This window comes from Pseudochaenichthys georgianus, chromosome 20 (genome assembly GCF_902827115.2).
Source record: "Pseudochaenichthys georgianus chromosome 20, fPseGeo1.2, whole genome shotgun sequence".
In the NCBI taxonomy this organism is placed as follows: domain Eukaryota; kingdom Metazoa; phylum Chordata; class Actinopteri; order Perciformes; family Channichthyidae; genus Pseudochaenichthys; species Pseudochaenichthys georgianus.
In genome coordinates this window covers 5880161-5908052 of record NC_047522.1, presented here as the reverse complement: position 1 = coordinate 5908052, position 27892 = coordinate 5880161, and the positions used below count along the sequence as shown (strand labels likewise).

General features: G+C 40.8%; 1 protein-coding gene across 1 annotated transcript; it reads left to right on the top strand.

Moving 5' to 3' along the window:
- The first annotated feature begins 1101 nt into the window (after positions 1-1101).
- Positions 1102-27462, top strand: LOC117465664 (retinal-specific phospholipid-transporting ATPase ABCA4-like). The gene is made up of 49 exons (XM_034108620.2): positions 1102-1195; positions 1329-1470; positions 1687-1826; positions 3258-3385; positions 4329-4526; positions 7129-7218; positions 8076-8310; positions 8575-8714; positions 10594-10710; positions 10922-11119; positions 12658-12863; positions 13341-13517; positions 13659-13881; positions 16046-16267; positions 16391-16595; positions 16687-16764; positions 16902-17078; positions 17678-17855; positions 17972-18103; positions 18240-18379; positions 18496-18633; positions 18820-18998; positions 19282-19330; positions 20095-20300; positions 20684-20732; positions 20885-20962; positions 21213-21388; positions 21553-21677; positions 21775-21873; positions 21956-22145; positions 22231-22325; positions 22533-22565; positions 22706-22811; positions 22916-22990; positions 23173-23342; positions 23527-23704; positions 23872-23987; positions 24135-24282; positions 24363-24486; positions 24786-24915; positions 25017-25137; positions 25215-25277; positions 25368-25474; positions 25562-25703; positions 26166-26300; positions 26409-26512; positions 26745-26837; positions 26965-27214; positions 27335-27462. Exons 1-49 carry the CDS (start codon positions 1102-1104, stop codon positions 27452-27454), a joined length of 6819 nt encoding a protein of 2272 aa, XP_033964511.2. The 3' UTR covers positions 27455-27462.
- The last annotated feature ends 430 nt before the right edge of the window (positions 27463-27892 follow it).

The window sequence follows — 27892 nt, the reverse complement described above, 5'->3', positions numbered from 1 at the left end:
TGATGCGTGTTTAGAGCATGGTTTAGAGTTGCTTATATCTTTTAAAAGTGCATTTATAATTTTTTTTTAAACAGAAGTAGGATTATAACATAAATAGGATTACACTTGGATAGGTCATATGCCTCTACAAATCGGTGAGAGCGTTAGCCGTCTCCCAGCCTTCAGAAAGGAGATTAAATCAATCTGCTTAAGTATTCACAAGGTCTGGATTCTAGCTGTGCTAGCAAACCTAAGGAGCGCTCGGTAGAAAATGTGCTGTTATGCTTCATGTATTGGGTCTCACTCTACAGTACGAGTGTTCTCCTGAGGTAAGTGATTTGTCCTTCTGGACTATAACCATGCTTTGGAATGTAGCTGATATATCTGTAATTTGTGATCTGATAGCAATACAATTGCACAATAGCAACGACTCACATAAGTTAAAGTTACTTTTATTACATGCACTTTGAATATGCAATTCACTGTTTTGAGGTATTGACAGTGCTGAAGGAGTTACGAGCTGTAGAACGTGCGCTACTGTAATGCTGACCATGTGAAGCGTATTGAGCTAATTAACCTCATTACAGAGCTGTTTCCAGCCATGTATCGGTTACTCAGGATAGACACCTATGTGATGGAAACAACAAATATGTAGCTTTTCTAAATGTTAATTAATTTGTTGAATCAGAAATGTTTTTAAGAAAACATGAAATGGCTTAGCTAAAAAGATCACTGTGGACGGGTTGATTGCAGGTTTGTGGGCTGGTGCAAACCCCTGCAGGGCTGAAAAGGAGAAACCATGGGGGCAGGAAGACAGGTCAGACTCCTGCTGTGGAAGAACTGGACTATCCGCAGGAGGCAGAGGGTAAAATCCCCCATCCACCATTTACACACTGCATTTATCCCTGTGAGAGTTGTAGTTCGCTACAATTCCTTCAGGTCTGTAGATTTTAGCAAATATTTGACTGAACGTTTTTTCTAATCATTATTTATTCTTCTAGCTACAATATGTTTATGTTACATAAAAATGGGCCAAGTTGTCGCCCAGACACGCACACTATGAAACTGCACTAGTTTAGAATTCTTGCAGATTTACAAAGTTTATATTATAATTCATACCAGATGCGTTTCTTCATGGAGATCATGTGGCCTGTTATGCTGTGCATGGGACTGGTGTGGCTTAGACGAGTGAATCCGCTTTATCGTCAACATGAATGTAAGCAAAGAACTGTTTACTAAAAAATATCAAACATTTAAATCCACATTTCACAGAGACAAATATATAATGTCGTGTGACATCCTTAAACTTGTGTAAAGAACTGAAGCCAACAGTATCTCCTCTTCCTCAGGCCACTTCCCCAACAAGGCCATGCCGTCTTCAGGGGTCCTGCCATGGATTCAAGGAATCTTCTGTAATGCCAACAACCCTTGTTTTCAAGACCCTACCCGTGGTGAATCTCCTGGAGTGGTCTCCAACTACAACAACTCCATGTTGGTATCACCCTGGGATTTAGGGGGAGGTCATTAAGGGGAATCAAATTCAATCCACGTTTGATCTAAGATAAAAGAACAGAATGTATTGGACTAAAACAAAATCGAAATATCTCTTGGTTATGACAAACATACACACACTCATTGTGTGTATGTTTGAAGTTGTATTGTATGTAAAAATAATAACTGTGTGGGATTTAACATTGACTTCCTTAGATTTGCTCGGTTCTACACGGATGCCCAGGAGCTTCTTTTTAGCGACCCAGAGTTCCTGCAGCTAGGCCGCCTCTGGGGGGAACTGAATGCTATGAGTAACTTCATGGACACCCTGCGCACACATCCAGAACACATTGCAGGTCAGTGCTTCATCCGGAGATAAAAATACTCTGAAATTGTCTGTCGGAGCAGTTCAAACGTCAGTTCGGGCATTCTGGTTGCTTGTTTCACGGGAGCAATTATAGCTGGCAGAAAAATAAATAATCTTTCTGGATTTACCGGTTTTCAGTTAGAAGTTAAATGTTGACATACAGCCTTAGCATTGCAATCTATTCTTAGTGTCCTTCTTAGCTCAATGTCCTGTGACTCAAAAATACCTTGGTCTAAATCATATCTCACACATTCATTTCCTGTGTACCTGTGCAGGCTAAAAGGCTTACTTCACGAGGGTTTATGGAAGGCTCTTCACATAAGCTGCTTACTTTGACCAGTGTGTTGTTTATTTGGTGGGAAAGCATTTCACTCAACTTTCATCCATGTTCCTCTCCATGAGAGAACATAGAAACACTGATCCCATCTCAAGGGACAAAATGCAAACAATTCTCTCTTCATGTCAACATATGCATGTACAGCTATACTGTCTACATACAAACAGTATGGTTTCCCAGCTAAATCTACAGAAAACCTTTCTGAGGGGAGCTGACTGAAGCTAAGTGCATTCCAGCCTGTGAATGATTACATCCTGGTTCTTTTTGTGCTGCCACTCTCAGGGAGAAACATGTATATGGGCTAACACAGATATGGATCCACATTCCACACAATTTCCCATGAGGCCTAGAAAAGAAAATTGAATCATTTTGAGAACCAAGTTATGTAATTGTTAAAAAAAAAGAGCATAAAACGTTTGAGTGGACACGTATGGTTCATGTGCAAGACCCTTGCAAAGGTGTTTGATACTAATAATTAGACACATAAGAAATAGTTGGACTTTGGGAATACATTTATTTGCTTAATGGAGGAGAATGAGATGACTAGATATATGTCCACTCCTATTAGTCCAGTTTACATAAAGCTTTAACCAGCAGCTGGTTAGCTTAGCTTAGCACAAAGACCAAAGCAAGGGGTTATAGCTAGCCTACTGCCACTTGTGAAATTCAGCAATTAACGTTTTATCTCATTTGTAAAATCTATAGAATGATAGTGTACATTTAGATTTTTCGAATGAATACCTTCACCCAGTTCTTCTCCCCTTCTTGCTTTCAGTTCTCTTTGTGGTTTCCAGTGGTGCATGAGAACACAAGGCGAGTCACTTTAGGGCGGAATCTGGATGCAGGCCACAGTGACAATTCATTTGGCAGAGCACACTTTATTCACGCACAGACAAGCCACTAAAAATAATGAGACAGTGCAGAGTTGAAGTGTCTACATCCTGTGTTCCTATTGTTTTAATGAAACAGTTGTCACAACTTGCCAAATAACTTTTATTTTACTTATCTGGTATCCACTGAGTTAATGGAGCACAGATGACAATAGCTTGGGTTTATTCTCTTTTTACTGATCTCTCTTTGTAGGCCGAGGAATAAAGGTAGAGGCTATCCTAAAGGACGATGAGCTGCTGACATCATTCCTGCTGAGAGACATTCCTCTGACACAGGCTGTGGTGTATCAACTAGTAAATGCCCAAATCAGGCCTGAACAGGTACACAGGCACACATGCACATACATGATAGGGTTGAACAGTTAAGGATATAATGTTTAGCATTTCAACCTCAATTCATACTTTCTTTTGAAATATTCCTGTAATGCCAGAAACACCACCATTGACGTAAAGACTCTAATCATATGAAAGCCTTGCGCAACATGTAAGATGATGTTAACAAGTCTTTTGTTGAGGACATATTCTACAAGTGAAGACTTGCTTTAGTGTGTCTGGGAACATTCACAATGTGATTCATTGGTATCAGTAGTTCTGGATGAACAACAGCTGGAAGAAAGCTCCCTTTGGCAACCTACAAACAGGAAAACACACATATATCCATATATGCCACTTTGTCCAGACACATGAGGCCAGCTGGATTCCTCCTACTTTGGTTTCGTTCACTGATTCATTGCTTGCTTGACGGAAATGTACAATACAAATGAATCACTAACTTTAAAAAAGCGTTTGAAGATCGTATAATATGTGTTTACTTCTGTAGTGATGCAGGCTTTACAATTACGGCGACTTAGTTGTTACATTTCATCCATTAATCAATCCCCTATTTAATTATTGGGGGCTCCTTTACCGACATGCATTTCACAAGAGAGAAGAAGCTGAACAGCTGAACATATCACAGAGTATACATTCACATCCATAGATACACAAACGGGCTGTTTGGAGTTTACACTTGACATATCTTGTTAATTTGAAAGTAAGTCAATATATAGTACATAGGCAATATGCATTATATATAAATCAACACATATACTACATTTTTAGTTTAGTATTCCGCGTTTCAGGGGGTGCTTTACATTAGAATTCAATGTTTAAAGCTTTGATTTGAAAGCTATTGACCTCTGAAGTTCAATAATAGACATTAATAATATCAGAATGTGAATGTTCAAATTTAAAACCAACCTAACCTATCTTTGGATTTCTTCAGTTTGCCTCTGGGGTTCCAGCCTTCCATTTAAAGGATATTGCATGCAGTCTGAACCTGCTGGAGAGATTCCTCATCTTCCCCAGCAAAAGAGGACTCCACGCTGTTCGCAACGCCATGTGCATCCTTACTCCTCAACGGCTACAGATCATTGAGGACAAATTATACGCAAATGTCGACTTTTTCAAGCTCTTTCGGACGGTCAGTGCTTTTGTAATGTTACAGTAGCAGCACATATCAAGGAACTGTTGAAAACTATTATTGATAAATAATACATTTAATTGTACCCTCAGTAGGTTGTGTATATGTGCATTGGTTCATTAAGAGCTACAACTTTTAATTGTTTAACACATTTTACTTACTTTAAAAAGAAAGCTGTTTAATCAAAACACCAATCTTCAATAATTAATCCCAGTACTTTCTATACATTAACACACTGTTTACCACCAGTGACCAATCCATTGTGGTCAGACTGTATAAAGCTCCTATAAAAATCCTTTTAACGAAGGATATGCATACATTTAACGGGATTTGGCTCCATTTTAGGCATAGTAAAAGGCCTGTATAGAGCTGTGGTTGGATGACTCCCATCTGGGATGATGCCATGTTTATTAGCTTATATGCAAACATTTTCAATGGCTATTCACAGAAGACTGAGCCAACTGCTGGCTGAAAGACGTGATGCTAATCTGTCATAGGCCAATACAGTTTTTGGCAAGATGAGACATTTGAAAAATTTCAATCAAGCAGTGTCAAGTAAATGCTTAATTTTAACCACAGTATGCGTCTGATTAATGAATTAGTCTTGTTGACAAGTTAATTAATCAAGAGCTTTTGTTTTTCCCTTTTTTGAAATAAAAAAAGAAACATACTGTATATGATAGAAAACCTTTTTAGGTTCTTAAATTATATCATACTTTTTTATGATCTGCAGTTTATAGCCATTTTTATTTTACTCAACTATTTCAGAGTCATCAAAATGTAATGATATCCCTAATTGCATCGTCACACAGCTTCATCTCTGTTCCAGTAAGATGTACTGTGTATTTTGCAAATTGTATTATCTCATGGTTGAGGCAGAGCAAAACTTAACAAGCCAACACAGGCATAGCATTCAGCATTTCAGGTCAGGAGCAGCAATGGATAAACAGTTGGTAGTGTTTTTATAGGGCTGACTCACAGGGTGGAACAAATGTTCCTTAAAGAAATGCAGGTTGGTTTTGTGTTGGGTAAATAAAGTCTACTACAGTACACAATTACCCAGGAATGTTAAAGAACTGCCACAATATACAATGTACAACAGGTATGCATATAAGATACATTTCAAGTAACATTTTATTAATATTTTTGAAAGGCTGGAATACTTACAAAATTAATATCATGTATAGAAATAATTATAAAAATATAATTATAAAAACAATATATAATATAATGGATCATGTTATTGCATTTAGATAAAGAATGCAGGTCAAACTCAAGTTGTTAACACGGGATTTACTGTATAAGTAGTTTGAATCCAATTTTATAAATATAGCAAACAACAGAATTACCTCTAAAAATTATTGAAATAATTGGCTGAAGAAACTACCTCCGTATTACACATAAGCAGGGCTCTTTTTTACCTGCCAGACTTAATTTAGAGTGTGTTGCAGCACTCTGAACATGCTCCAAATAGGTACGGCTGATGTGAAACAGCCATGGACATTAGCTAAGCATGCAGACGTGGCCTTGGTCTGTAATTAGCTTAGTCAACAGACACTCCTCTCTTTAGTAACCACAGTGCACTTAGAGTCAACACAGGCTACAATAAGACAGACAGCAACACTGGCTGACCTCTGCCTCATCCCGAACAATCCCATAAGACTGGGCCAAGTGTGTTTAGCTGTCTGTCCGAGTCTGCCTTGTGCTATAGCAGCGATAAACTAAAATGCTTTTTGGGACCATTGTTTCCATGTAAAAATACAATCTCACTGTGTGGAAAATAGTTATTTACAATACCCCCTTCCCTGGGGGATATACATAATGACAATGCTACCACAGATTATAAATTACTGGATTTTTTTTTTAAATCCAATGATTAAATTAATACATTTTTAAGAATGGACAAAATGACATTTTGCCCATCTGAATTAAGTAAACGGGTGTTCTGAAGAGATATCCCTCAAACATGTTGTATGATGTGCCAATGATATATTTATTGTTTGTGTTGTTGCAGGATTGTAAACAGTTAACTAACTCTGAGGAAGTGGGGATTGTCTGTCTGTGAGGACATATCTCTGACAGGATGAATCTAAATATGTGACAGGGAAGGATGTCTGCTCTGGCCATTTTGTGTCTTAGCCTTGTGTTGCTGCCTGGAATCTGTAGTCTATTGTGTTGTCAGCTGCCTGGAGGATCTTTAGGCTCAGCAGCAGATCCTCAAGAGAAGGCAATGCTCACAATATATTATATAGGCCTATTAATAGCAACGCCAAGTATTCATCTCTGGTCCACTAAGACATGTTTATGTCACTGCATAAGCTTATATTTCTTTATAGCACAAAAACACATTTCCTCATGGCACAAAATAAAGTTTTATTGTGTCTGCCACAGACACTTATTTGAGTATATCATGTATCCAAATACTTTTAACTTCATATTATGCTAACTCGTCAGACTGGCTGTTATCAAGGACAGGTATCATCTTATTCCTCTTCCTGATCAAAACAAACAAAGAAGATCCAGGGATTAGTAACTTCCTCTGGGCCAGGAAGAAATTGGGTTTATGTGTTTAATTAAAGAATACATTTATTTCCCCCTCCAGCTTCCTATGGTGCTGGACAATCACTCAAAGGGCATTGAAATTCAGCTCTGGGTACAGGTCGTCTCCGCTGTCTCGGAAAAACTGCGAGAGGTAAGTCTAGCTCCATCCAAAAGTTCACCGCTTGCTTTTTTTAGCTGCCAGGAAACAGTTGCTTCCTCTTGCCTGAGCTTTTACACAAACACAGACAGTAGGGGGATATCATTTAGTGCGTATGAGGAAGGCTAAATCCAGCCTCAAAAACAGATATATCATCATTATGGGATCATCCCAATGGAAACACTGGGGCTGCAAGAAAACCTGAAGCCCCTTAGAAATGGAAAAGGTTAAACACTAGGGATGATTGAATGATCTGTTTTTGTTTGATTATGTCTTTCTCTCCCTAAAATAGAGTCTGTGCACAATCAACTTATTTAGCTTGGATTACTTTAAGCAGTGTTTTTACCTCTGTGAAGTGTCTCATTGCGTGGTTGTATTTTGGTCACTATTAGATGTTGTATGGACGTGGTTCAGTGTCCATAGAAATGTTGACTTTCATGATATGATAAATACTGAATTTGAGCAACTGTTTCAATTTGTGGTGTACCTGTCATGGGTGTGTGGAAATGTTTTGTTGTTTATTGTGGAAGTTTCCATGGGATATTCAGAGTAGCTGACAATTTGTCATCCTGTTGGCAAGACACTTGTCTTTGTCTCAAACCACAAGAGTCTAGAGTCCAGACAGACGACGTGAAAGCACAACCTTGAATTTTCTTTTCAAACGAGCAAGACTAAAAAGAAAGAATCAATGCACAGGATTTTTGTCCATGCAGTTGCTCATTGTCTGCACTGATTGACCAATGGTATTGTTGCTCAACATATCTTTAATATTTAAGAGCTATTATGATTTGTATTAAGTAACATGTAAAAACTGTTCTAATTTAAGCTCTTTCTTTCTTATATTGCAACAGTTGTCCCAGAGGAATAGCTCCAGGGAGCTTCTTCAGGTCATGACTCCTCTCTTCCAGAACAATCTGTCTTTCAGGCAGGTGATGGCTGCTGCCTCCAGCCTGGTATGTGGCTACAGTGAAGGTGCTTTCTCCCGCGTTACCTCCTTTAATTGGTATGAGGACAATAACTACAAAGCCTTCCTAGGCATCGGCAGCGGCAAATCACGGAGCCACTACACATACGACAACAGCACCAGTGAGTAGACCATATATCATTATGGCAGATATTAGAGCAGGCATTGGTCCAGTCACAAGCTTTTGGTTTTTACTACAGAACATGGGCCTTGTTCTTGGAGTAACCATACTCTAATTTGTGTCGAATATCATCAGATCTCTTTTTCTTTTGTCAGAGTAACTAGGTTCTTTCTATATCCATTTTTTTTTTATACCCATAAAAAAATGTTAATTTCATTATCTACGTTTCATAGAATGTTACAATTATACAACACATTCCCTGCAGCTCCTTTCTGCAATGAACTGATGGAAGAACTGGAGTCCAACCCTGTCACCAGGATTGTGTGGAACTCTGTGAAGCCCATGCTGATGGGACAACTCCTCTATGCACCCGATTCGCCGGCTGTCAGGCAGATCATAAAAAATGTAAGCACCATTGGCCACTTAGTGGATAGATTTATCAATGTGGAGAGTGGAAGTATAACTATGAACACTGTTAATACAATATTGTAGGAAATCAGTGAAACACCTGATGCATTATGCTTAATTTGAATAGATAACAGGAGAACTGGGTTGTTGGCAGGATCATTAAACTAAAAAGAAAGTATGGCATTGACCGAGACAAACTAAGACAAGAGATATTGAAAAATGTCTGGAAATAAAGTAAAGACTATTTCCATATTACCACCTTCTAGTGACATCCATATCGTTGTCTTTGGAGCAAGCAAGCCTTCTGCAGGGGACAATGCATTTTCCCTCCAAAGGGGATCAGCTTTCCTCATGTCATGTCCAGCCCTTTGTATCTAGATGTAGATACGTGTTGGTCAAAGCCCTTCAGGGGCGGCAGTCATGGATGGCTTGGTTGCAATGATCGGCTGTGGTGACTACCACAGAGTCTACTGGCGCCACAGCTTTTTCAATGTTATGTAAGCAGTAAGAGTTCGTCCTTAAAGTCTTGTGATCATTCACACAAAGAGACACCCACAATCCTGTTTCCTCTTTCCTGACCTTTAATGCCCTCTTTGTTTTCCTCTTCCTTCAGATTGGTATCTTAATTGCACTTAGAAAGTAATGACTAAGGGGTTAATCCATTACTTTACGAGACCATAACATGGCCTCTACAGGGTCTTTGATTCCGTCCTCTTAACTCTGTCATGCATCAGTTTGTTTCAGAAGAAACCCCAAGTGAGGCACCATGCATTTAAACATGTGTTTCTACGCTTTATGTGACTGCTCTTGTGTAATGGTAAACTATGCAAGTCTTATCTGTATCCGACTTAAAATACGATTGAACTTGTTTACTCTTACTACTCTTACTACCTCATTTAATTTTTGTAATTTTTCTATATGCAAATGGGAATGACTTAATTTCACTTACGGTCAACTCAAACAACATCAGTAAGTCAAGCATGACTGGTAGGCGCCATGTTTGCGATGGTGTTGGACCCTATTCTTTTTAAATAAGCTTGCTGACTGAAGGTTTATGCTGAGTTAGGCACAACATACCATCTAGGAACATTACAACATTCCTCCACTGCCATCTTGAAGAAATCAACTCAAGACATCCCCCAGTCCCCTTTCTGTTTTAAACAGCCCGGGGAATTGAGGAAGCACTCACTTGTGGGAACCTGACTGGGATTCACTGCAGGCTGAATGCATTCGGCCAGTTGTCACCAACAGCCTCCATTGTCACCCCAGCTCCATTGTCCCCATTGTCACCCAAAATCAGACACACACAAGAGGAAGGCGTTTAATTGGGTGTACTCTTGAGCGCTTTCATCCCCCTCTGCACATGACTGCATACTGAAATAGCCAGTCTTTGGTATTTACCACACAAAGCACTGTACCCACACACATCCATGGTTTTCACGATAAGCGTGCAGTAAATATTTGACAATTTGGCAGAGAGTGCATTTGTTTCACAGTTGCTGGTTATCTGAACTGGCCCGCGGGAATTCGTTTTGTGAGAATGTGTGTGTTGTCTTTGCAAAGCCTGTTTTCACAGAGAGTTTGATGTGGGAATGGTATGTAGCAGGAGATTAGGAGAACAGTGACAATGTTTGCATTTGAGTTTCTGAATGTCTTACACATGTGCACGTGTATCCTGAACATGAGTTATTTGAAGTGTTCCCCAAATGTCTGTATTTGCACGTGTTCCCATATTTCTGTATGGTGTGCACTTAGATATTGGCATTTGTGAAAATAGATGTTTATTTTTGAAAACAATTTCCTGACATAGCAATGTTGAAACACCAACCACTTTGTCACGTTCACATGCACACACACATTTACATCCCTACCGTAGGCAAACACTACATTTGAGGAGCTGGAGAGGCTGAGGACGATGGGGAAGGCATGGGAGGAAGTGGCTCCTCAGATCTGGGCTTTTTTCCAAGATGGCGTCCAAGTCAAGATGATCCGGGTAGGACAGCAATATAGTCTGACTGAACAAATACGTTGACACCATCAAACTACAAGTTATGAAAAAACCTTTAAAGTTGTTTCGTCAAATCACGTGTTTGTAGTGGAAACTCCTTTTTTATGCAACCAAATATAGCAACAATCTTTAATACTAAATTGAATACCCTAATTGTGGTTATAAATGACAACATACTAGCTGCCTTTCGTTTCAGGACACCATCAACAATCCATCAGTGATGGATTTCATTGACAGGAGTCTAGAGGAGCCTCCGCTCTCCTCCAAACACATCCTCAACTTCCTGTACAACGGTCCACCTGAGGACCGTCCAGCTGACGTCCCTGAATTTGACTGGCGAGACATCTTCAACGTCACTGACCGGGTCATTCAGATGCTAAACCAATATGGTGATGTGAGTGGACATCACTTTGATCTATCTTTCTAGCATTTCCTTTGTTTTGTCATAGGCCCTTACTTGAATCTGAAATACCACAGCCTGGAGGTAAATGTGTAAGCGTGGAGAATTATACTGACCAGTCAAAGCGGGATCCACATATCAAGATGAAACTAAGGTGCCAGGATTGTTTTTGCTAACTTCTCCCATTGGGTTCTGACGGCAAGAATGTGGACTGTTTTCTTTCACTCCACCTGAGATGTCAAGTTCTAGGACAGGCCTATTCATGGTATAATCCAATCAAGCACAGGTGTTGTCACTTGTTGATTTCAATACTCTGGTTGGATAACCATTATGTGCTCAATACCACTGTTGATGTGATGTGGGCATTTAGATAAGCTGTCTTTGGGCTCTGCAATTTGTCCGCCAATCCAAAGACATTGAAATCTACCCAGGTGGGCGAGGGCCAAAGCAACAAACTAGCTGTCGAGTCCCTTTTGTTTACTGTTGATGGAGTGGAGGGTAAAATAAAAAAAACAGAAAAACATCTCAAACCTTCTCTTGTGTGAGCTCTCCACATTTAACTGAGGAATGCATTTTAGAACAAAGTCTAAAACACCCCTTTCCGTACGGAGGCTAATCGGGATGAGAGGCCTATCACACTGGGGGGTGACATGGGGGGCACCTTGAGGCCTGGCTGGATGCATGGTTGGTGCTCTTTGTTTTTGTCCAAGTTGAAGCTTACAGCACTTGAGTGTGACAGGGAGAGAAGGAACGATTGAGGCCGATTAGATACAGCTGTCACTCCATCCACCATCCTTTATAAAGGGCCAACAATGACCGTGGGCTTGAAGGCTGGTTGGCTGCACGTTGGTGGTATGCAGGCATATCACATCACACAGTAGGGCTGCAGTGTTAGTAGCTGAATGCTTTGGCAATTAAGGGACAACCTTTGAGATTTAAATAATTAGTTGGGTGTGTTTGGTGTACATTGTGTCTCTAAGTGTATAAATGCGTACATTTGGATGCATGGCAAATTGTGTAGCCAATGTGTGTTTGGGTTGTAACTGTGCATAGGATCTCAGGGGTAGATTGTTGCTTTCTAGGGTTTCTTTTGGAACATCGCTGTCCCTATTTGCTTTAGCTTACAGTGAATGGCTATGTTAGACACGCTTTGAATGGAAGAGGCAACCACTGCTGAAGTTTCTCTGCAAATAGGGGCAGATATTTTGAATTAAAGCCAACATTCGCAATTCCAGACTTTACATTTTTTGGCCAGGCTAGCAACCAGGTTCTACAAATTGTAATGTTATTCTCTGTTAGTAGGTGCTGTAGATTCCCCATTTTTGTCCAGACTGTACATTTTCACCAATAATAGAATTACAAATTCTACAAACATTCATTGTCTCCAGAAGATGAATCCATGATTACTCTGATTAAAGCCAGTAGGTTTAACATTTCCATGACTAAGATTTAAGATGGTGGATATGGCATAAGATGGTGTATGATATGGCAAACAGTATACCTTTTTTAATGGATTCTTCTCCCTCCTTCAGTGTGTACTGCTGGATAAGTTTGTGGCTGTGCCTGATGAGAACATCATCACTCATCGAGCCTTGGACCTGTTAGAGGACAACAAGTTCTGGGCAGGCCTCGTCTTCGTTAATATGCACTCTTGGACCACCGATGTCCCACCTCATGTTAAGTTCAAGATTCGGATGGATATTGATGCAGTGGAGCGTACCAATAAGGTCAAAGACAGGTATAAACAAACAGTTAAAGGTGGGGTAGGTAAGTTTCAGAAACCGGCTCGAGATACACTTTTTGTTATATTCCATGGAATGCTCTTAACATCCCGATAGCGATGAATATCTTAAGTGCTGTGACAAAAATCCATAAAAAAACGTCATCTGTGGAAGCTGTAGTACTGTAAAAAGCACGACCAGCCGGGCCGGCTAAACGGATTGGATTGCCGCCCTGTCTGTCAGCCTTCCATCTCGTGCACACACAAATGTATCTCGTGCCCTCATTGGGCGTGCATTGCGCGTTCATGTGTGTTGGAGGAGGTGCTCTGTAAGGAAGTCTGAAGGAAGGGGCGGATTCTTTTCGGCTGTGTACTTTCAAATTTTAGTGCACTCGAGCCGGTTTCTGAAACGTACCTACCCCACCTTTAAGTGGAAATTATGAGTTTAGTATATTGATAATAAACTTGCCAAATAAATATATTTGTAATGCTTAGGTATTGGGACCCGGGCCCCAGAGCTGATCCTATGGATGACTTCCGATATGTTTGGGGAGGCTTTGCTTACCTTCAGGACATCATAGAGCATGGGATCATCAAGACTCAGACAGGAAAGGAGTGGCCAATGGGTATTTACCTACAGCAGATGCCCTACCCTTGTTATGTGGATGACCTGTGAGTAAAAAACATCAAAACATATCTACTTTTTTAAAACAGTGTAACTTATATATTCCCAGAATCACAAAATGATGGTGTACTGGTTCAGTAACTGTGTCATTCCCCTCTATCGTGTTCTCCTTCCTCCCCTTTATTTAGCTTCATGCTCGCATTGAACCGCTGTTTCCCAATCTTCATGGTACTGGCCTGGGTCTACTCTGTGTCCATGATTGTCAAGAGTATTGTCCTGGAGAAGGAACTACGCCTGAAGGAGACCATGAAGGCCATGGGGGTCACTAATGGAGTCATCTGGTCCACTTGGTTTATTGACAGCTTCCTCATGATGGGCACTAGCACGGCGCTCCTAACCGCCATCATCATGGTGAGGATGGATTTTCGAAAAAACTGTCCAAAGTTCTTCTTACCTGCAACATCATACATGTTTCAAACAAGCACTGTTTGTTTAGACAGAATACTGGGTTCCAAAGTTGGCGGAACACTGATGATGCAAAGTATAAATGTTATCATCATTTTATTGTCATTAGACGCTTTCAGTACTTTGCCGTACTTAGTGCCCCGGCACTTAGTACTCAAGGGGCCCAGGGCACTAAGTACCAATCGCGTTCACACCGGAGTACTTTTCCCTGAGGGAAGATTACGCAAATGAGCCGCTGACATCACTTCGTCTTCTTCTGCTTTGGGTTTACTGGCAGGCCGCAAACAACTTCACGGCGTATACTGCCACCCGAAGTCCCCGGCCGGAAGTCCCCGGAGTTGGGGACTGGCTTCACCGCTCCCATGTTTTTTTTTTTGTTGCCATAAGTTCTCTCTCCGTTGGTGCGTGGGGCTAATGCTAATAATGCTAATGCTAGCAAATACAATAGAGTGGCGAAGTCACGCCCATCTACTTCCGCCCCATGGGACCTTATTTCTGAAAAATTATGTATTGAAGTCAATGGAGAGAGAAAACGTATCTTTCGATCCCGTTTGAATTGTGCCACGTTGTGCCAATTGTGCCACGAATATGATGTTTGTCAATCTTAAAAAATTATTTCCATGTCAAAAAAGTCACAGTTAGTCTTAAAACTGTTGAAATATAAGACTATGAAAAATACGCAACTATAAAGACTACAAATCCCAGAGTCGCGTAAGTGAATTTAGCTAGCTGACATTAATGTTACACATTACACTCGTGTTACTCACCGAAACCTTGTAAAGCCGGTCCCGCATGCTGGAACCGACTAACTCCCCTTGTGTGTATGTACAGCTCTCAACATGCCCAGACTTGTAGTGATTTTCACCTCTTTTAATACTTTTCGCTTCATTCTGAAAGAAAGAGGGGAAATGTGCTAACGTGACAGCCATCTTGGTGCTGGTGACGTATGCAAGACCAGAGTTGTAGTTCATTGAGCGCTTCACACAGGATCAAAAGATAATCTTTCTCTCTCCATTGACTTCAATTCATACTTTTTCCGAAGTAGAGTGGCGAAGTCCCTCCCATTCCGGGGGATCTCCATGGGACCTTATTTCGGGAAAAAGTATGTATTGAAGTCAATGGAGAGAGAAAGATTATCTTTTGATCCCGTTTGAATTGTGCAACGAATTACACATATGATGTTTGTCAATTTAAAAGATAATTTTGCAAGTCAAAAAAATTAAAACTGTTTTACAGGGCGTGGTTTGCAATTCGCCCAGCCAATAGAAATTGGTACTTTTTTGGTACCACCTCTCTAGCAGGCACTAAAAATGGGGGTAAAAGTTCCCGGTAGTAAGTACTCTTTTTGGTGTGAACGCGACATAAGGGCTACTAACGGGACTAAACGGGAAAAGTACGGGAAAAAGTACTCCGGTGTGAACGCGCCTAATAGTTAACAGTTCTTTTTCCTTGACATAATGAATTACCAATAGGGCCTCGCTGATTGCATACCTATAAATGATTGATGAAATAACTGTGAATACCATGACATCATGGGAATTTCTGTCAACAACTTTCAAGGAATGGGCTGGTCAATGATTAATTTATCTATGTTGTAAAAATCACAAGTCATCCCATGTAGTCAGCTAACATCTTCTTTTAAGATGTGCTGTTGTGACCTCTAGTGGACGATATATGTAATTAGATTGTTAATACCAAACTAACCCAAAAACTATCCATGTCATTAATATGGTATTTATAAGCCCATAACATGGACAATTGGCTAAATATACCTTTTGATTATGTTTAACATCTTAAGGTTTCTAAATATTTCAAACTGGCTATAAACAAACAAGTTCAAATGACAACGCAAAAAACATGCAAATTATTCCAATTTGATTGTAAAAACACTGTCCTTTAATATTTTTTGCTCAATTAAAGCATTATATTTATAGCAATGCCAATACAAAATATATTTAAACGATAAAAATGATTTCCCCTTAACTTACCATGCCCTGTTATCGAGAAAAGGAATCACTATGTCTCTTGGATCCACAGTATGTGTGTTTGATGGTCCTATGCTGATTCAGTGCATTGCATGTAATAACAATCCCTCTTTGTGTTTCCATAGGGAGGAAGGGTCCTGAACTACAGCAACGGCATCATCCTCTTCCTTTTTTTGCTCAGCTTCACTATGGCTACCATCATGCAATGCTTCCTCCTCAGCGTCTTCTTCAACCAGGCCAACCTAGCAGCAGCCTGCTGTGGGATCGTTTACTTTACCCTTTACCTCCCGCACATCTTCTGCTTCGCATGGCAAGACCGCATCACAAAGGACATGAAGCTGTTGCTGGTTGGTGTCACATTCAGATGCCCATCACACATTCACAAAGTCTATGTTAAATTAACTACATGGTTAAATGTTACGTTTAATAAAGTAGAACAAATACCATTTTATTATTGTCTCTTTCCTTAGAGTCTGCTGTCCCAAGTGGCGTTTGGCTTTGGAACAGAGTACCTGTCGCGATATGAGGAGCAGGGCCTGGGTCTGCAGTGGGACAACATCCAAACCAGCCCTTTGGAGGGGGATGAGTTCTCCTTTCTCACTTCCATCACTATGATGGGCCTGGACACTGTGCTTTATGCTGTGTTGGCCTGGTACCTGGACAATGTCTTCCCTGGTCAGTGTAACAGGAATACATGAATGCTTAGGTTACAACTTTTTCTTGGTTAACTGTAGCTGAAGTAATATGTATTTTGTTTTCATTATAGGCCAGTATGGAATTAGTCGTCCGTTTTACTTCCCCTTCCTGCGCTGTTATTGGTTTAACAGTGTGTCGCCGGATTTAGGTAAGCTTACTTTCTTACATTTACCCTGTTCATTATTGTGCATAAGAAAAGTGTTATATTTACGGGAGAGACATTCATTCAGCGACATAATGTGTAAATCATAGCCATTTTAAAAATCCTTTCTTTTGTCTTCAAAGGTGACGACAAACTACATTTGGATAAAAAATGCTTTGATAACATGGCCAACAAAGAGCAAGGAGAGGAAAATGAAAATGAAAACCAAAATCAAGAGGAGGCCAAGACTCAGGAGGAGACGACCTCATGTGAACACCAGGAGAACCAGGCTGAGGCAGAGGAGAACCAGGAGAAAGAAGGTATACTAGTTACATGTTATGTGTGCAAAGCTGGTTTTCTTACACAGAGATATTCCTTCCTGAAATAACTGTTCCTCATATTCTACCACAGGGTATTAAGGATACAGTTCTATCATCTATCTATCATTCTATTATTACACATTACAGCTGCATTTGTCTTTCAAGACTGATCACATAATTACAGCATCATTCCACATAATACAGTGCTAATGATTATGTTATTATGCAATATTTCTCCAACAGATGATCTCTTTATAGGATTAGAGCCATTTCTCTATTTGCACACCTTTTCTCTTTCTTCCTATCACATTCATTGTGTGGGAACTCAGTGCCCTTGTGTTTGTTTGCATTTGCTGGCATATGTGAACATACTGTTAGCTTCTCAGTGTCCTGCTTAGTTAATGAGTGAGGGACACTGTTTTCGTCACACAGTTTGGAATACCAGACCACTGATCTCATATTTGGAAATAAAATAGCCTTTTTTTTGTTTACTAAAAGTCAAAGGGAAATGATATGTTGTTGTGATTGTCACTTTGTACGATTTGGTTAACTTCCAGACACATTTGTAATATACATGTGGTTCTCTTTGTTGTATGAAGGTCAGTCATTCTTTGAAGCGGAGCCAGCTGACCTGGTGAAGGGTGTTTGTATTCAGGACCTGGTCAAGGTGTTCAGTGGTAACCCTACGCCAGCAGTGGATGGACTTAGCATCAGCTTTTATGAGAGCCAGATTACTGCCTTTCTGGGACAGAATGGGGCTGGGAAGACCACCACCATGTATGTCACACAGATGCATTCTCACACACAAAAATAAATAAACCAAAAGGCTTATATAGCCAGGGGACAAAATGTTCCACCCTACTGATTGTTCTCTCTCTGTCTCTTCTTCCCAGGTCCATCTTGACTGGTATGTTCCCTCCCACCTCAGGGACAGCCACCATCTACGGCAAGGACATCCGCACAGACATGGACACCATCCGCCTGTCTCTGGGAATGTGCCCTCAACACAACATTCTTTTTCAGCAGTATGTAACTCTTCATGATAGTAGTTTTGATAGATTGCATGGTTTATAGTACCACATTAAAATGTAATACAAATAAAAACATGGATTCAGTGTAAGTTGTAAGTTGTAACTGGATTATTGCTTTCCCCTCTTTCAGTATGACTGTAGCGGAACATATCCTCTTCTACTCGCAGTTGAAAGGCCGTTCAATAGCAGAGGCCGAGCAGGAGGTGGAGAACATGCTGCAGGATCTGGGTCTTCCACACAAGAGAAATGAACTGACCCAGAACCTCTCAGGTCTGTCTGGATACTTAAAAAAAAAAAAGAAGATGGTCCCCATTTAGTATCCTTGTACAAACGGACCAAACAAGCCAAACACACATCTGAGTCGTGCACTATATGTTTTCATCCAGGTGGAATGCAGAGGAAGTTATCAGTAGCTTTGGCGTTTGTTGGTGGGGCCAAGGTGGTGATCCTGGATGAGCCCACTTCAGGGGTAGACCCCTACTCCAGACGCTCCATTTGGGACCTGCTGCTCAAATATCGTGCAGGTAAGTCTGACCCCTGGTGGCTAGAAAAGGGGATAGAGTCTTAATGTGATGGTGCTGTGGAGGTTGTCTGCACCGGCACCACTGGAGGACATTTTCTAAAAGGCTTTCCCCACAGAATCATCACACATTCTTTCATATCTCTTTATTTACCCCTTCTATGTTGCCCCTCTTTGTCACATGTCGCAGGGCGCACAGTGATCATGTCCACCCACCACATGGACGAGGCGGACCTGCTGAGTGACAGGGTGGCGATCATCTCTCAGGGCCGCCTCTGCTGCTCCGGTTCCCCTATCTTCCTCAAGAACTGTTTTGGCGCAGGTTTCTACCTCACTCTTGTACGAAAAATGAAACATGATACTCAAAAGGTGAGAACAAATGAGAATGAAGCCTTGTTTGTGTTTTGTTTGCGTAGCACAAAGGGGGGGGTAGATTTCAAAGTGAAATGATAAATAAGAAGGTGGATTGAAATATACTGCCACATTTCTTGTCTGGCTAGAACAGCATATGAAAGAGCATTTGTGACTTGAACGAGTCTCTGAGACTGAGAGTGAGCAATATATGTAGGAGAGATATCAAGTAAATGTTGTCCTGCAGGCCAGCTGTCACTTAACAGAGGATTGCTCCTGTAACTGTTCAATGTGTTCAAAGTTTAAAGTGGACCAGGAGGAGATTCAGACTTCAGACAGACAGCTGGATGGTAAGTTCCAAATAATGTGTTTGTGTTGTTATTTCTGATGTCTGTGTGTACTGCCAAGTTCATTGTCAATATTCTTAAACATGTCTATTCAACTTCTAAGTTATTAATACCTTTGTCATAATCTCTTTTAATCATGTTAGTCAATAGCTCTTTTGCACTGGATTGTAGTCAGTCTACATACTGTAGATGCTGCCAACACACCTAGAAACACCCTCTATTACCGTACACACAATTATCTTTATACCCTTTAAAGGTCCATTTGATGTGCAGTTGTTCTCCACCACAGCTTAATGTGTTGTTCTTCTTTTGTAATTCCTAACTGTGATTATCATCTTCTTACAGCACATTTCTGTCACCTGTCACTTTTCAGATATTTTAATAATACTGTTGATGCTGCTTACCGTACATTCTCAAGGTCCTTATTTAAAAAAGATATTCACTTACGATAATATGTGTGTAAATAATGCAGCACCACTTAATCCACAGTTTTTTACAGCTATGGTTAAGGACCCTCCCTACACAAATATTTTTGAGTGGCAAGAGACAATTGAACCTCAAAGTTAAAAATGAACTTGACTTATGGCATAATTATAATAAATGAGTTTTGAAAATGTTGATAGGTATTAAACATCATTAACATGATTCATTGTGACAACAATAAATCAGATATTCTGACAACCCTAAGACAGGCAGCAATAATTAAACAAACAAACCAATAACTTGTGCAGGATGTTGAAATAAGGCAATAATAATCTTGTCCCCAGGTAACATGGAAAGCATCACAGCCCTGATCAAGCATCACGTGCCCCAGGCTCGGCTCATCGAGGCCATTGGCCAGGAGCTGACCTACCTGCTGCCAAACCAAAACTTCCAGCACAGAGCGTACGCCAGCCTGTTCAGAGAGCTGGAGGAAACCCTGGTGGACAGCGGCCTGAGCAGCTTTGGGGTCTCCGACACATCGCTCGAGGAGGTGTGTGAAAATAATAGGAAACTAAATGAAGCAGTTGTCATCTTGAGAATGCAGTGATGTATTGGTCAAATAAAAAAAGTTATTGACATTAACACATTTACATTGCAGTCTCAGGACTTCGACTATATCAAATCAAATTAGACTATAGAACATGACAATGTCTGCCCGCTGAATCAAACCTAATTTTAGTCATTGAAATGCAAATGCTGTTTTCATTTCCAGTGCTACATTTAATTAAATTAATGTAATGCCAATATTGTGTTTTATTGAAACAATCAGTCATACAGACGCTGCCTGAGATTCACCTTTACAGTGATTACGCGCTCTAATAAAGAGCATCGGTTCATCTTGGATTCTAACAATAACAAGCTATTTGTTTGTAGATCTTCCTAAAGGTCACTGCTAGTGGGAACAACAGGAAATGTATTCCAGGTAAATACCTAAAATAATATTTGAAGCCTATTCCCCAACCTCTGTTTCCTGTCATGTTGAGTTGTTGTGAGTCTGAATGTGTAGCTGTATTTCTCGTAGCCCACTCATTGTGTGTACTTCATCCTTTGTACTCAATTCTCTAACTCCCTCAGACAAGAAATCATTGCCACAGATCTGTCGTAGACTCTGTGGATTCAACAGAGTGGCAGTTGATATGGAACCACCGAAAGGTGACAATGGCTTTTAGTTGACGGCTCTGGACAAATGCTGCTGTTGCCGAAAATAAATATAAATAAATATAATTTATGAAGGGTTAGATTTCATGTTAAGAAGATTAACTATATCCCTTAGGCTAGTTCAGTGTGCGGTTAAATATTTGTTTCTCCAAATGCTTTGCTTGCTGGCTAGCCTTTTTAATTTAGAATTTGCAACGCACGTGCAAGTCAGACTGTGCAACTTGACTTGAGCTCTATATTCTAGATTCAGATGGGCCTTTGAAAACCAATGGCCGGGGCCCGTGTGATGTCTCGGACGGCACTGCAGGCCGGGGGTCCTACCAGGTCAGAGGGGTGCGTCTCACCATCAAGCAGTTCTTCGCACTGCTGATCAAGAGATTGCATCATGCAACGCGATCTTACAAAGACTTCCTCGCCCAGGTAACCTTACCATCATCTAGCAAACCACGTTTCAATGCAGTAATCGAAATATAATTGTATGTTTTAGGTGTTACCCCAATATGTTCTAGGGCCTTGATCTTAATTAGAGCATTACATATTGTGTCTGTTGTTTTATATGGCATATGTGTTTATGTCTTTGGTAGATTGTGCTGCCAGCCAGTTTTGTTTTTGTGGCACTGACGTTCACTCTGATCGTTCCACCTTTCGGAGAGTATCCAAGTCTGACCCTCAGTCCCTGGATGTATGGGAGACAGTACACCTTCTTCCGGTGGGCAAAATGGACACAATGTCACCAAAGAGAAGACTCACCAAATCAATCAGATCAGAACAATGCTCATTGTCATTTTCTGATTTTACCATTGCAGCAATGAGCGTCCTATGGATGCTCAGATGAGATACTTTGGTGAGGTGCTGCTGAACAAGCCTGGCTTTGGGACACGTTGCATGGTGGATGAGCCACTGGAGTAAGTCACCTACACATATATTGATCATTTTTCCCTCTATACTGTTTGCTTTTCTCACTAAGTAAATGTATTCCACTGGTAGAGATTTCCCATGTCACAACATCACTACAGAGTGGGAGATGCCCCTGATTAACCCCGTCCTGATAGAAATGCTGGCCGGCCCAGAATGGACCTCCCTCAGACCGTCTCCTGACTGTCAGTGCAGCACTCCCAGTAAACTCACCATGCTCCCTGTGTGTCCTGCTGGAGCTGGAGGCCTGCCACCTCCACAGGTATGGAGTTGGGTCATTTATGTTAAAAATGACTTCTATTGCTGATCATATTAAATATAAAGTCTTTGTTTATCTTTTGCACCAGAGGATCCAGTCAACAGGAGATGTTCTCATGGACCTAACAGGCAGGAGCATCTCTGACTACCTGGTGAAGACCTACCCCAGCCTCATCAGAACCAGGTAGAAGACCCTGTACACCCTTTCCAAAGGAAGAGCTTTCTTATCTGTACTTATAAAATATTTGTACTATATTTTCTCTCCTCTAGATTGACCTAAACTTAGAAAGCAAAACACTGTTACTGTATTAAATCAAAGATTTAAGATGTGTACATTATATTAATGTTATGTTATGTAATGTTAAAGTGCAACATGTTTCGTCTCTTTCAGCTTGAAGAGCAAATATTGGGTGAATGAACAAAGGTAATTTCATTACTCGACTAAATGCTTGGTACTGCAGTTCTCCATCTAGTGGTGCAATAATGTTGTACAGTTTGTGGGCTGCAGTAGTTCCAGGTAGAGTAAGGCTTTGTAGATGTCAGCAGGGTTTGCTCTGTGTCCAGGTATGGAGGTATATCAGTGGGAGGGCAGCTTCCTCTTTTAGAGCTGAAGCCAAAGACCATCCAGGATGTAGCAGCACAGATGGGACGACTGCTCAATGTCACTGGGGTAGGCTTTAAAACTCAACATTATGTGCTTGCTTATTTCTTTCGCACTTTTACGATTGTTTCTTTGTTAACCTTAATTTGCTCCACTGTAATTTTTGTTTGCAGGGAAAATACTCCAAGCAAACGCTAAAGGACATAGGAACCTTCCTCAAATTTATGGAAACTCAAAACAATGTCAAGGTGAGTTCCAATAATGCCTCTTCAGCAGCATACAACCTTCTTTAATGTGACCATCTTGTGTCATTGTGGAAAAACATTTAATAGACTTTACATAATTTTCTCACAGACCAAGTAAATGATGTAGTTTGGGACATGTCAAACATTATAAATCGTCACTGCTCAAGTACATTGTCTTCCGACAGGTGTGGTACAACAATAAAGGCTGGCATGCCATGGTTTCCTTTATGAATGTGGCTAACAACGCCATCCTTCGTGCAAACCTGCCGAAAGGAGCTAACCTGGATACATATGGAATCACTGCCATCAACCACCCTCTGAACCTCACCAAAGAACAGCTGTCTGAGATCACTGTGTGAGTCACCAATGGCTGGACAGATCAGATTACATTTCAAAATGTAAAACCTTTCTGGGTATTTGCTAGGAAAACTAAAAAGTATTCTAAGAAATAGTGTCACCAGGTTGTAATACTTGTGAAGCAGGTCAAGTATTCCGTTTTTTCAAGTGTCTCTAATAACGTTCCTCTCTTCTTTCCCTAGCCTGACCACCTCAGTGGATGCAGTGGTGGCCATCTGTGTCATCTTTGCCATGTCCTTCGTTCCTGCCAGCTTCGTGCTCTATTTAATCCAGGAGAGGGTTACCCAGGCCAAACACCTGCAGTTTGTCAGTGGTGTCAGTCCATTGGTGTACTGGGTGGCCAACTTCCTCTGGGACATGGTACAGTGACCCATTTACCTTGGAAGATGTGCAATCATGTTTGTTAAGAACAACACATTTAAAGACACCCAAATGTAAATTGGCTTTTTGCAGTTTGCTCATAAGAGAACTTTGTTGACCCATCTTCTGGAGCATGCATATCCTTATTGTTTTATTGTTTTTTACAGTTGAATTACTCCATTAGTGCAGCGTTGGTGGTTGAAATATTCATATTTTTTGATAAGAAGTGCTACACCTCACCAACCAACATCCAGCCACTTATTTCCTTGCTTATGCTTTATGGGTAAGTGTTTGAATTCTTTTTACAACAAAGAATGTAAAATAATGGCTCATTTTAAAATCTCAATCTTAGTAGCTTTGCTTTTTGCGACATTCTTTGGGCTTACTGTACCTAATGCTTTTTTCCTCTCTCTCTCTCTTTCTCTCTCAGCTGGTCTGTGACGCCCATGATGTACCCCATGTCCTTCGCATTCAGCGTCCCCAGCACAGCATACGTCTCTTTGTCATGTATCAACCTCTTCATTGGCATCAACAGCAGTGCCATCACCTTCATCCTGGACCTCTTTGAGGGCACCACAGTAAGAACACAGGGCATGTTACTGGAAACGCCATCTTGCATGCATCTTCCATAGCACCCTAATTTGGATTTCTTGTACAGGCCTTGTACAGGTTCAACCAGATGTTAAAGACTGTGCTGCTCATCTTCCCACATTACTGCCTGGGCCGAGGTCTCATAGACATGGCCATGAACCAGGCTGTGACTGATATCTACGCTCGCTTTGGTAAGGACACACACATGCTCATACGTTACATCCATCAAATACTTATAGCAACAAAAACCTCCCAATGTTCGACAGTCTGAATGTATTCTGGCTAAATGGCTGCATAACAAATCTGATAGTTTACATGTGCCATCAAGGACCAGCAAACTGCAGAGTCGTAAACCCTCCATTTGCACCAAATAGGACACAATATGAAATATACCAATACAATCCCTCTTTTTACCTTGCATTGTAACTTTTGTTAACAGAATGGCAGAAAATATGACTGGAAAGTGTGCATGTGGTTTGTATTTCCTCAGGTGAGGACTACAGTCCGGACCCCTATAACTGGGACTTCTTGGGGAAGAACCTATTCTGCATGGCTGTTGAAGGATTTCTATATTTCATCTTGAACCTTCTGTTTCAGTATCGCTTCTGCCTGGATCACTGGTAAGCGTAGTAGAGCTTACATTGGGGAACTGATAGAGCAAAGATAATTGTTCTTTCATATTACATTGAGTGTGATAACAAAACACTTCTTCCATTGGCAGGATGTCAGATTGCACCAGGCCTCCTATTGTGGATGAAGATTTAGATGTGGCAGAGGAACGAGATCGACTCTATAAGTGTGAAAAAACAAGTGACATCTTATGCGTACAAGACCTGTCCAAGGTAAGACATGTTTGTTTGCTAAAATGTATGTTAAACGAAGGATTTCTGTCTAAAAAGTTTTCATTTTGCCTTGCCAGACATACACGGGAACAATCATCCCTGCAGTGGATCGAATCTGTGTCGCAGTGTCACCTGGACAGGTTTGTGTGATAAAACACACTGAGGCAATTGACTTCACAGAGGAAGCATTCTGTATATTCATTGTTTATCTTTCATGTTTTTTCCTCCAGTGCTTTGGTCTACTTGGGGTAAATGGAGCAGGGAAGACAACAACCTTTAAAATGTTGACTGGAGACATTGATGTCACCTCAGGAAAGGCCTCAGTTGCTGGTCACAGGTCTGTAATAATTGTTTTTACAAATAGAAAGAACACATTTTAATTTAACAAACATTTCACCCAAAGTGTTTCTTCCTAAATCTGTAGCATTCTGACCAACATCCTGGATGTCCACCAGAACATGGGGTACTGCCCACAGTTTGATGCCATAGATGAGCTGCTAACAGGCAGAGAACATCTCCACCTCTACGCTCGCCTGCGTGGAGTTCCAGAGTCTGAGATAAGCAGGGTGAGGCGCAGCTATTGCCACGAAATAAATAATTTAAAGCTGCACCTGACAGTTGTAGGCAGCACTGCAAATGAGAAATATGATGAGTAAAAAAAAGAGTGATATCTTATAATAGAGACTATTAAAATAATGAAGATAAACCAAAAAAGGTACATCTATTTTGAGAAAGAATTAGACCAGTAGTGGGGCATTAAAGAAGCTACAGTATATATTTTGAGTAATGCCAAAATAGATCCACAGATAAGAACATATGTTTTGTCAAGCTTGTGGTACCCTTATATAAAGCATTTAAATATCATCGTCATAATGTTATAGTGTTTTAAAGAATGAAAGATAGGTTAGAAACCCTGTGTTATTAGAAACTACAAAGTATGAATAGTGTCTTTTCAATATTTAAACCTGACAAGTAGTCCTTGACCTAATTGTAAAATAAGGCATTAATAGTATCCTCCACATGCGCAGGTTGCAGAGTGGGCCATTCAGAAACTGGGTCTGTCAGAGTATGCCAGCCAAAGTGCTGGGACCTACAGCGGGGGTAACAAGAGAAAACTCTCCACAGCGATCGCCATGATAGGCTGCCCTGCGCTGGTGCTACTGGTAAGACCAACGCTCGCCATTGATTTGTTTGGATTCGAAGATATGTGGTAGTTAATATGCTATGTCTGTGTGTGTGTTAATGTATTTTTTGTAATCACTGTACATAAGGATGAGCCCACTACAGGCATGGACCCTCTCTCCAGACGCTTCCTGTGGAACTCCATCATGAGTGTTATTCAAGACGGACGTGCTGTGGTCCTCACCTCACATAGGTAATTTATCTGGTGTGTGTGTGTGTGTGTGTGTGTGTGTGTGTGTGTGTGTGTGTGTGTGTGTGTGTGTGTGTGTGTGTGTGTGTGTGTGTGTGTGTGTGTGTGTGTGTGTGTGTGTGTGTGTGTGTGTGTGTGTGTGTGTGTGTGTGTGTGTGTGTGTGTGTGTGTGTGTGTGTGTGTGTGTGTGTGTATGCATTTCATTGAATTCTAATTCCACCATCTTTCTTTACAGCATGGAGGAATGTGAGGCGCTATGTACCCGCTTAGCAATTATGGTTAATGGATCCTTTAAGTGTTTGGGAACTATTCAGCATCTGAAATACAAGTTAGTCATTATACTTCCATATCATGTATCAACATTTCTAATTATATTCCTGAAACATTAATGAACCAATTCCAATTTTCGGAAAGTGTTTTGATTTTTTCGTTTCTTTACATCAATGTTACTGTAGGTTTGGTGACGGCTACGTGGTGACCATGAAGATAAGGGCAGCTAAACCTGGTTGTTCCCCAGACCTGACCCCTGCTGAAGCCTTCATGGAGAGCACCTTCCCCGGCTGCATACAGAGAGAGAAACACCACAACACTCTGCAGTACAAGATGTCCTTCTCCTCCCTGGCTAAGATCTTTCAAATGGTCCTAGCTAACAAAGACAAGCTCAACATAGAGGACTACTCAGTGTCCCAAACCACTCTTGACCAGGTAAAGGAGCATATTGAAACATGATCAATTATGAAATGGAAATGTGCCAAAACCCACAGCAGCTGTTTATTTGTCTTAGGGAAATAGGTTCATCATAATAATGTATGTATTTCCCTGTAGGTTTTTGTGAATTTCGCCAAGCAACAGTCTAGAGAGGACGAAGCCATCGTGTTGCATCCAAAAGCTGCTGGGGCACAGCGATATATTGAAGCAATACCCTTCAAGCCTTTGAAGAAGTGAACTTACTTTCATGAGTTCAACTAGAGGACGATGCTTTGGAGGAATGAAAGTTGAACCTCCTTTTCAAATAAAACAGTCAAAAGAAGAATCTCTACATTCTGTTGGAGACAAGTGACTTATGCCTTCATATTTGAGCAAAGAAGGGTGTATATCACATCATTGGAGGAGCCTTTTGAGTGGGGCAGTCCTTGTTGATCCATTACTGTATGTGGGGTTGGATCTTGAAATGCAGTTCTTGATTGAAGCAGCCCTATGTAGGACATGATCATATGTCATATTTGACCGTTGATTTGACATGTTGCAATACTTTTATTTTCCAGTAATGCAGTAAATGGGCTTTGGAATTTGGAAAGTGTGGCACATGTGCGTGCTTTATGTTCCAAGTCTTGCTCACCTTGTAGGCCTTGCAAACTAAAAAACAGAACTTGATTTGTATAA

Coding starts and splice junctions, on each gene's coding strand:
- LOC117465664 (XM_034108620.2), top strand. CDS start 1,102: ATGCGTTTCTTCATGGAGATCATGTGGCCTGTTATGCTGTGCATGGGA. Junction 20,301..20,683: donor CCGACACATCGCTCGAGGAG/GTGTGTGAAAAT, acceptor ATTTGTTTGTAG/ATCTTCCTAAAGGTCACTGC. Junction 26,838..26,964: donor ATTCAGCATCTGAAATACAA/GTTAGTCATTAT, acceptor ATGTTACTGTAG/GTTTGGTGACGGCTACGTGG.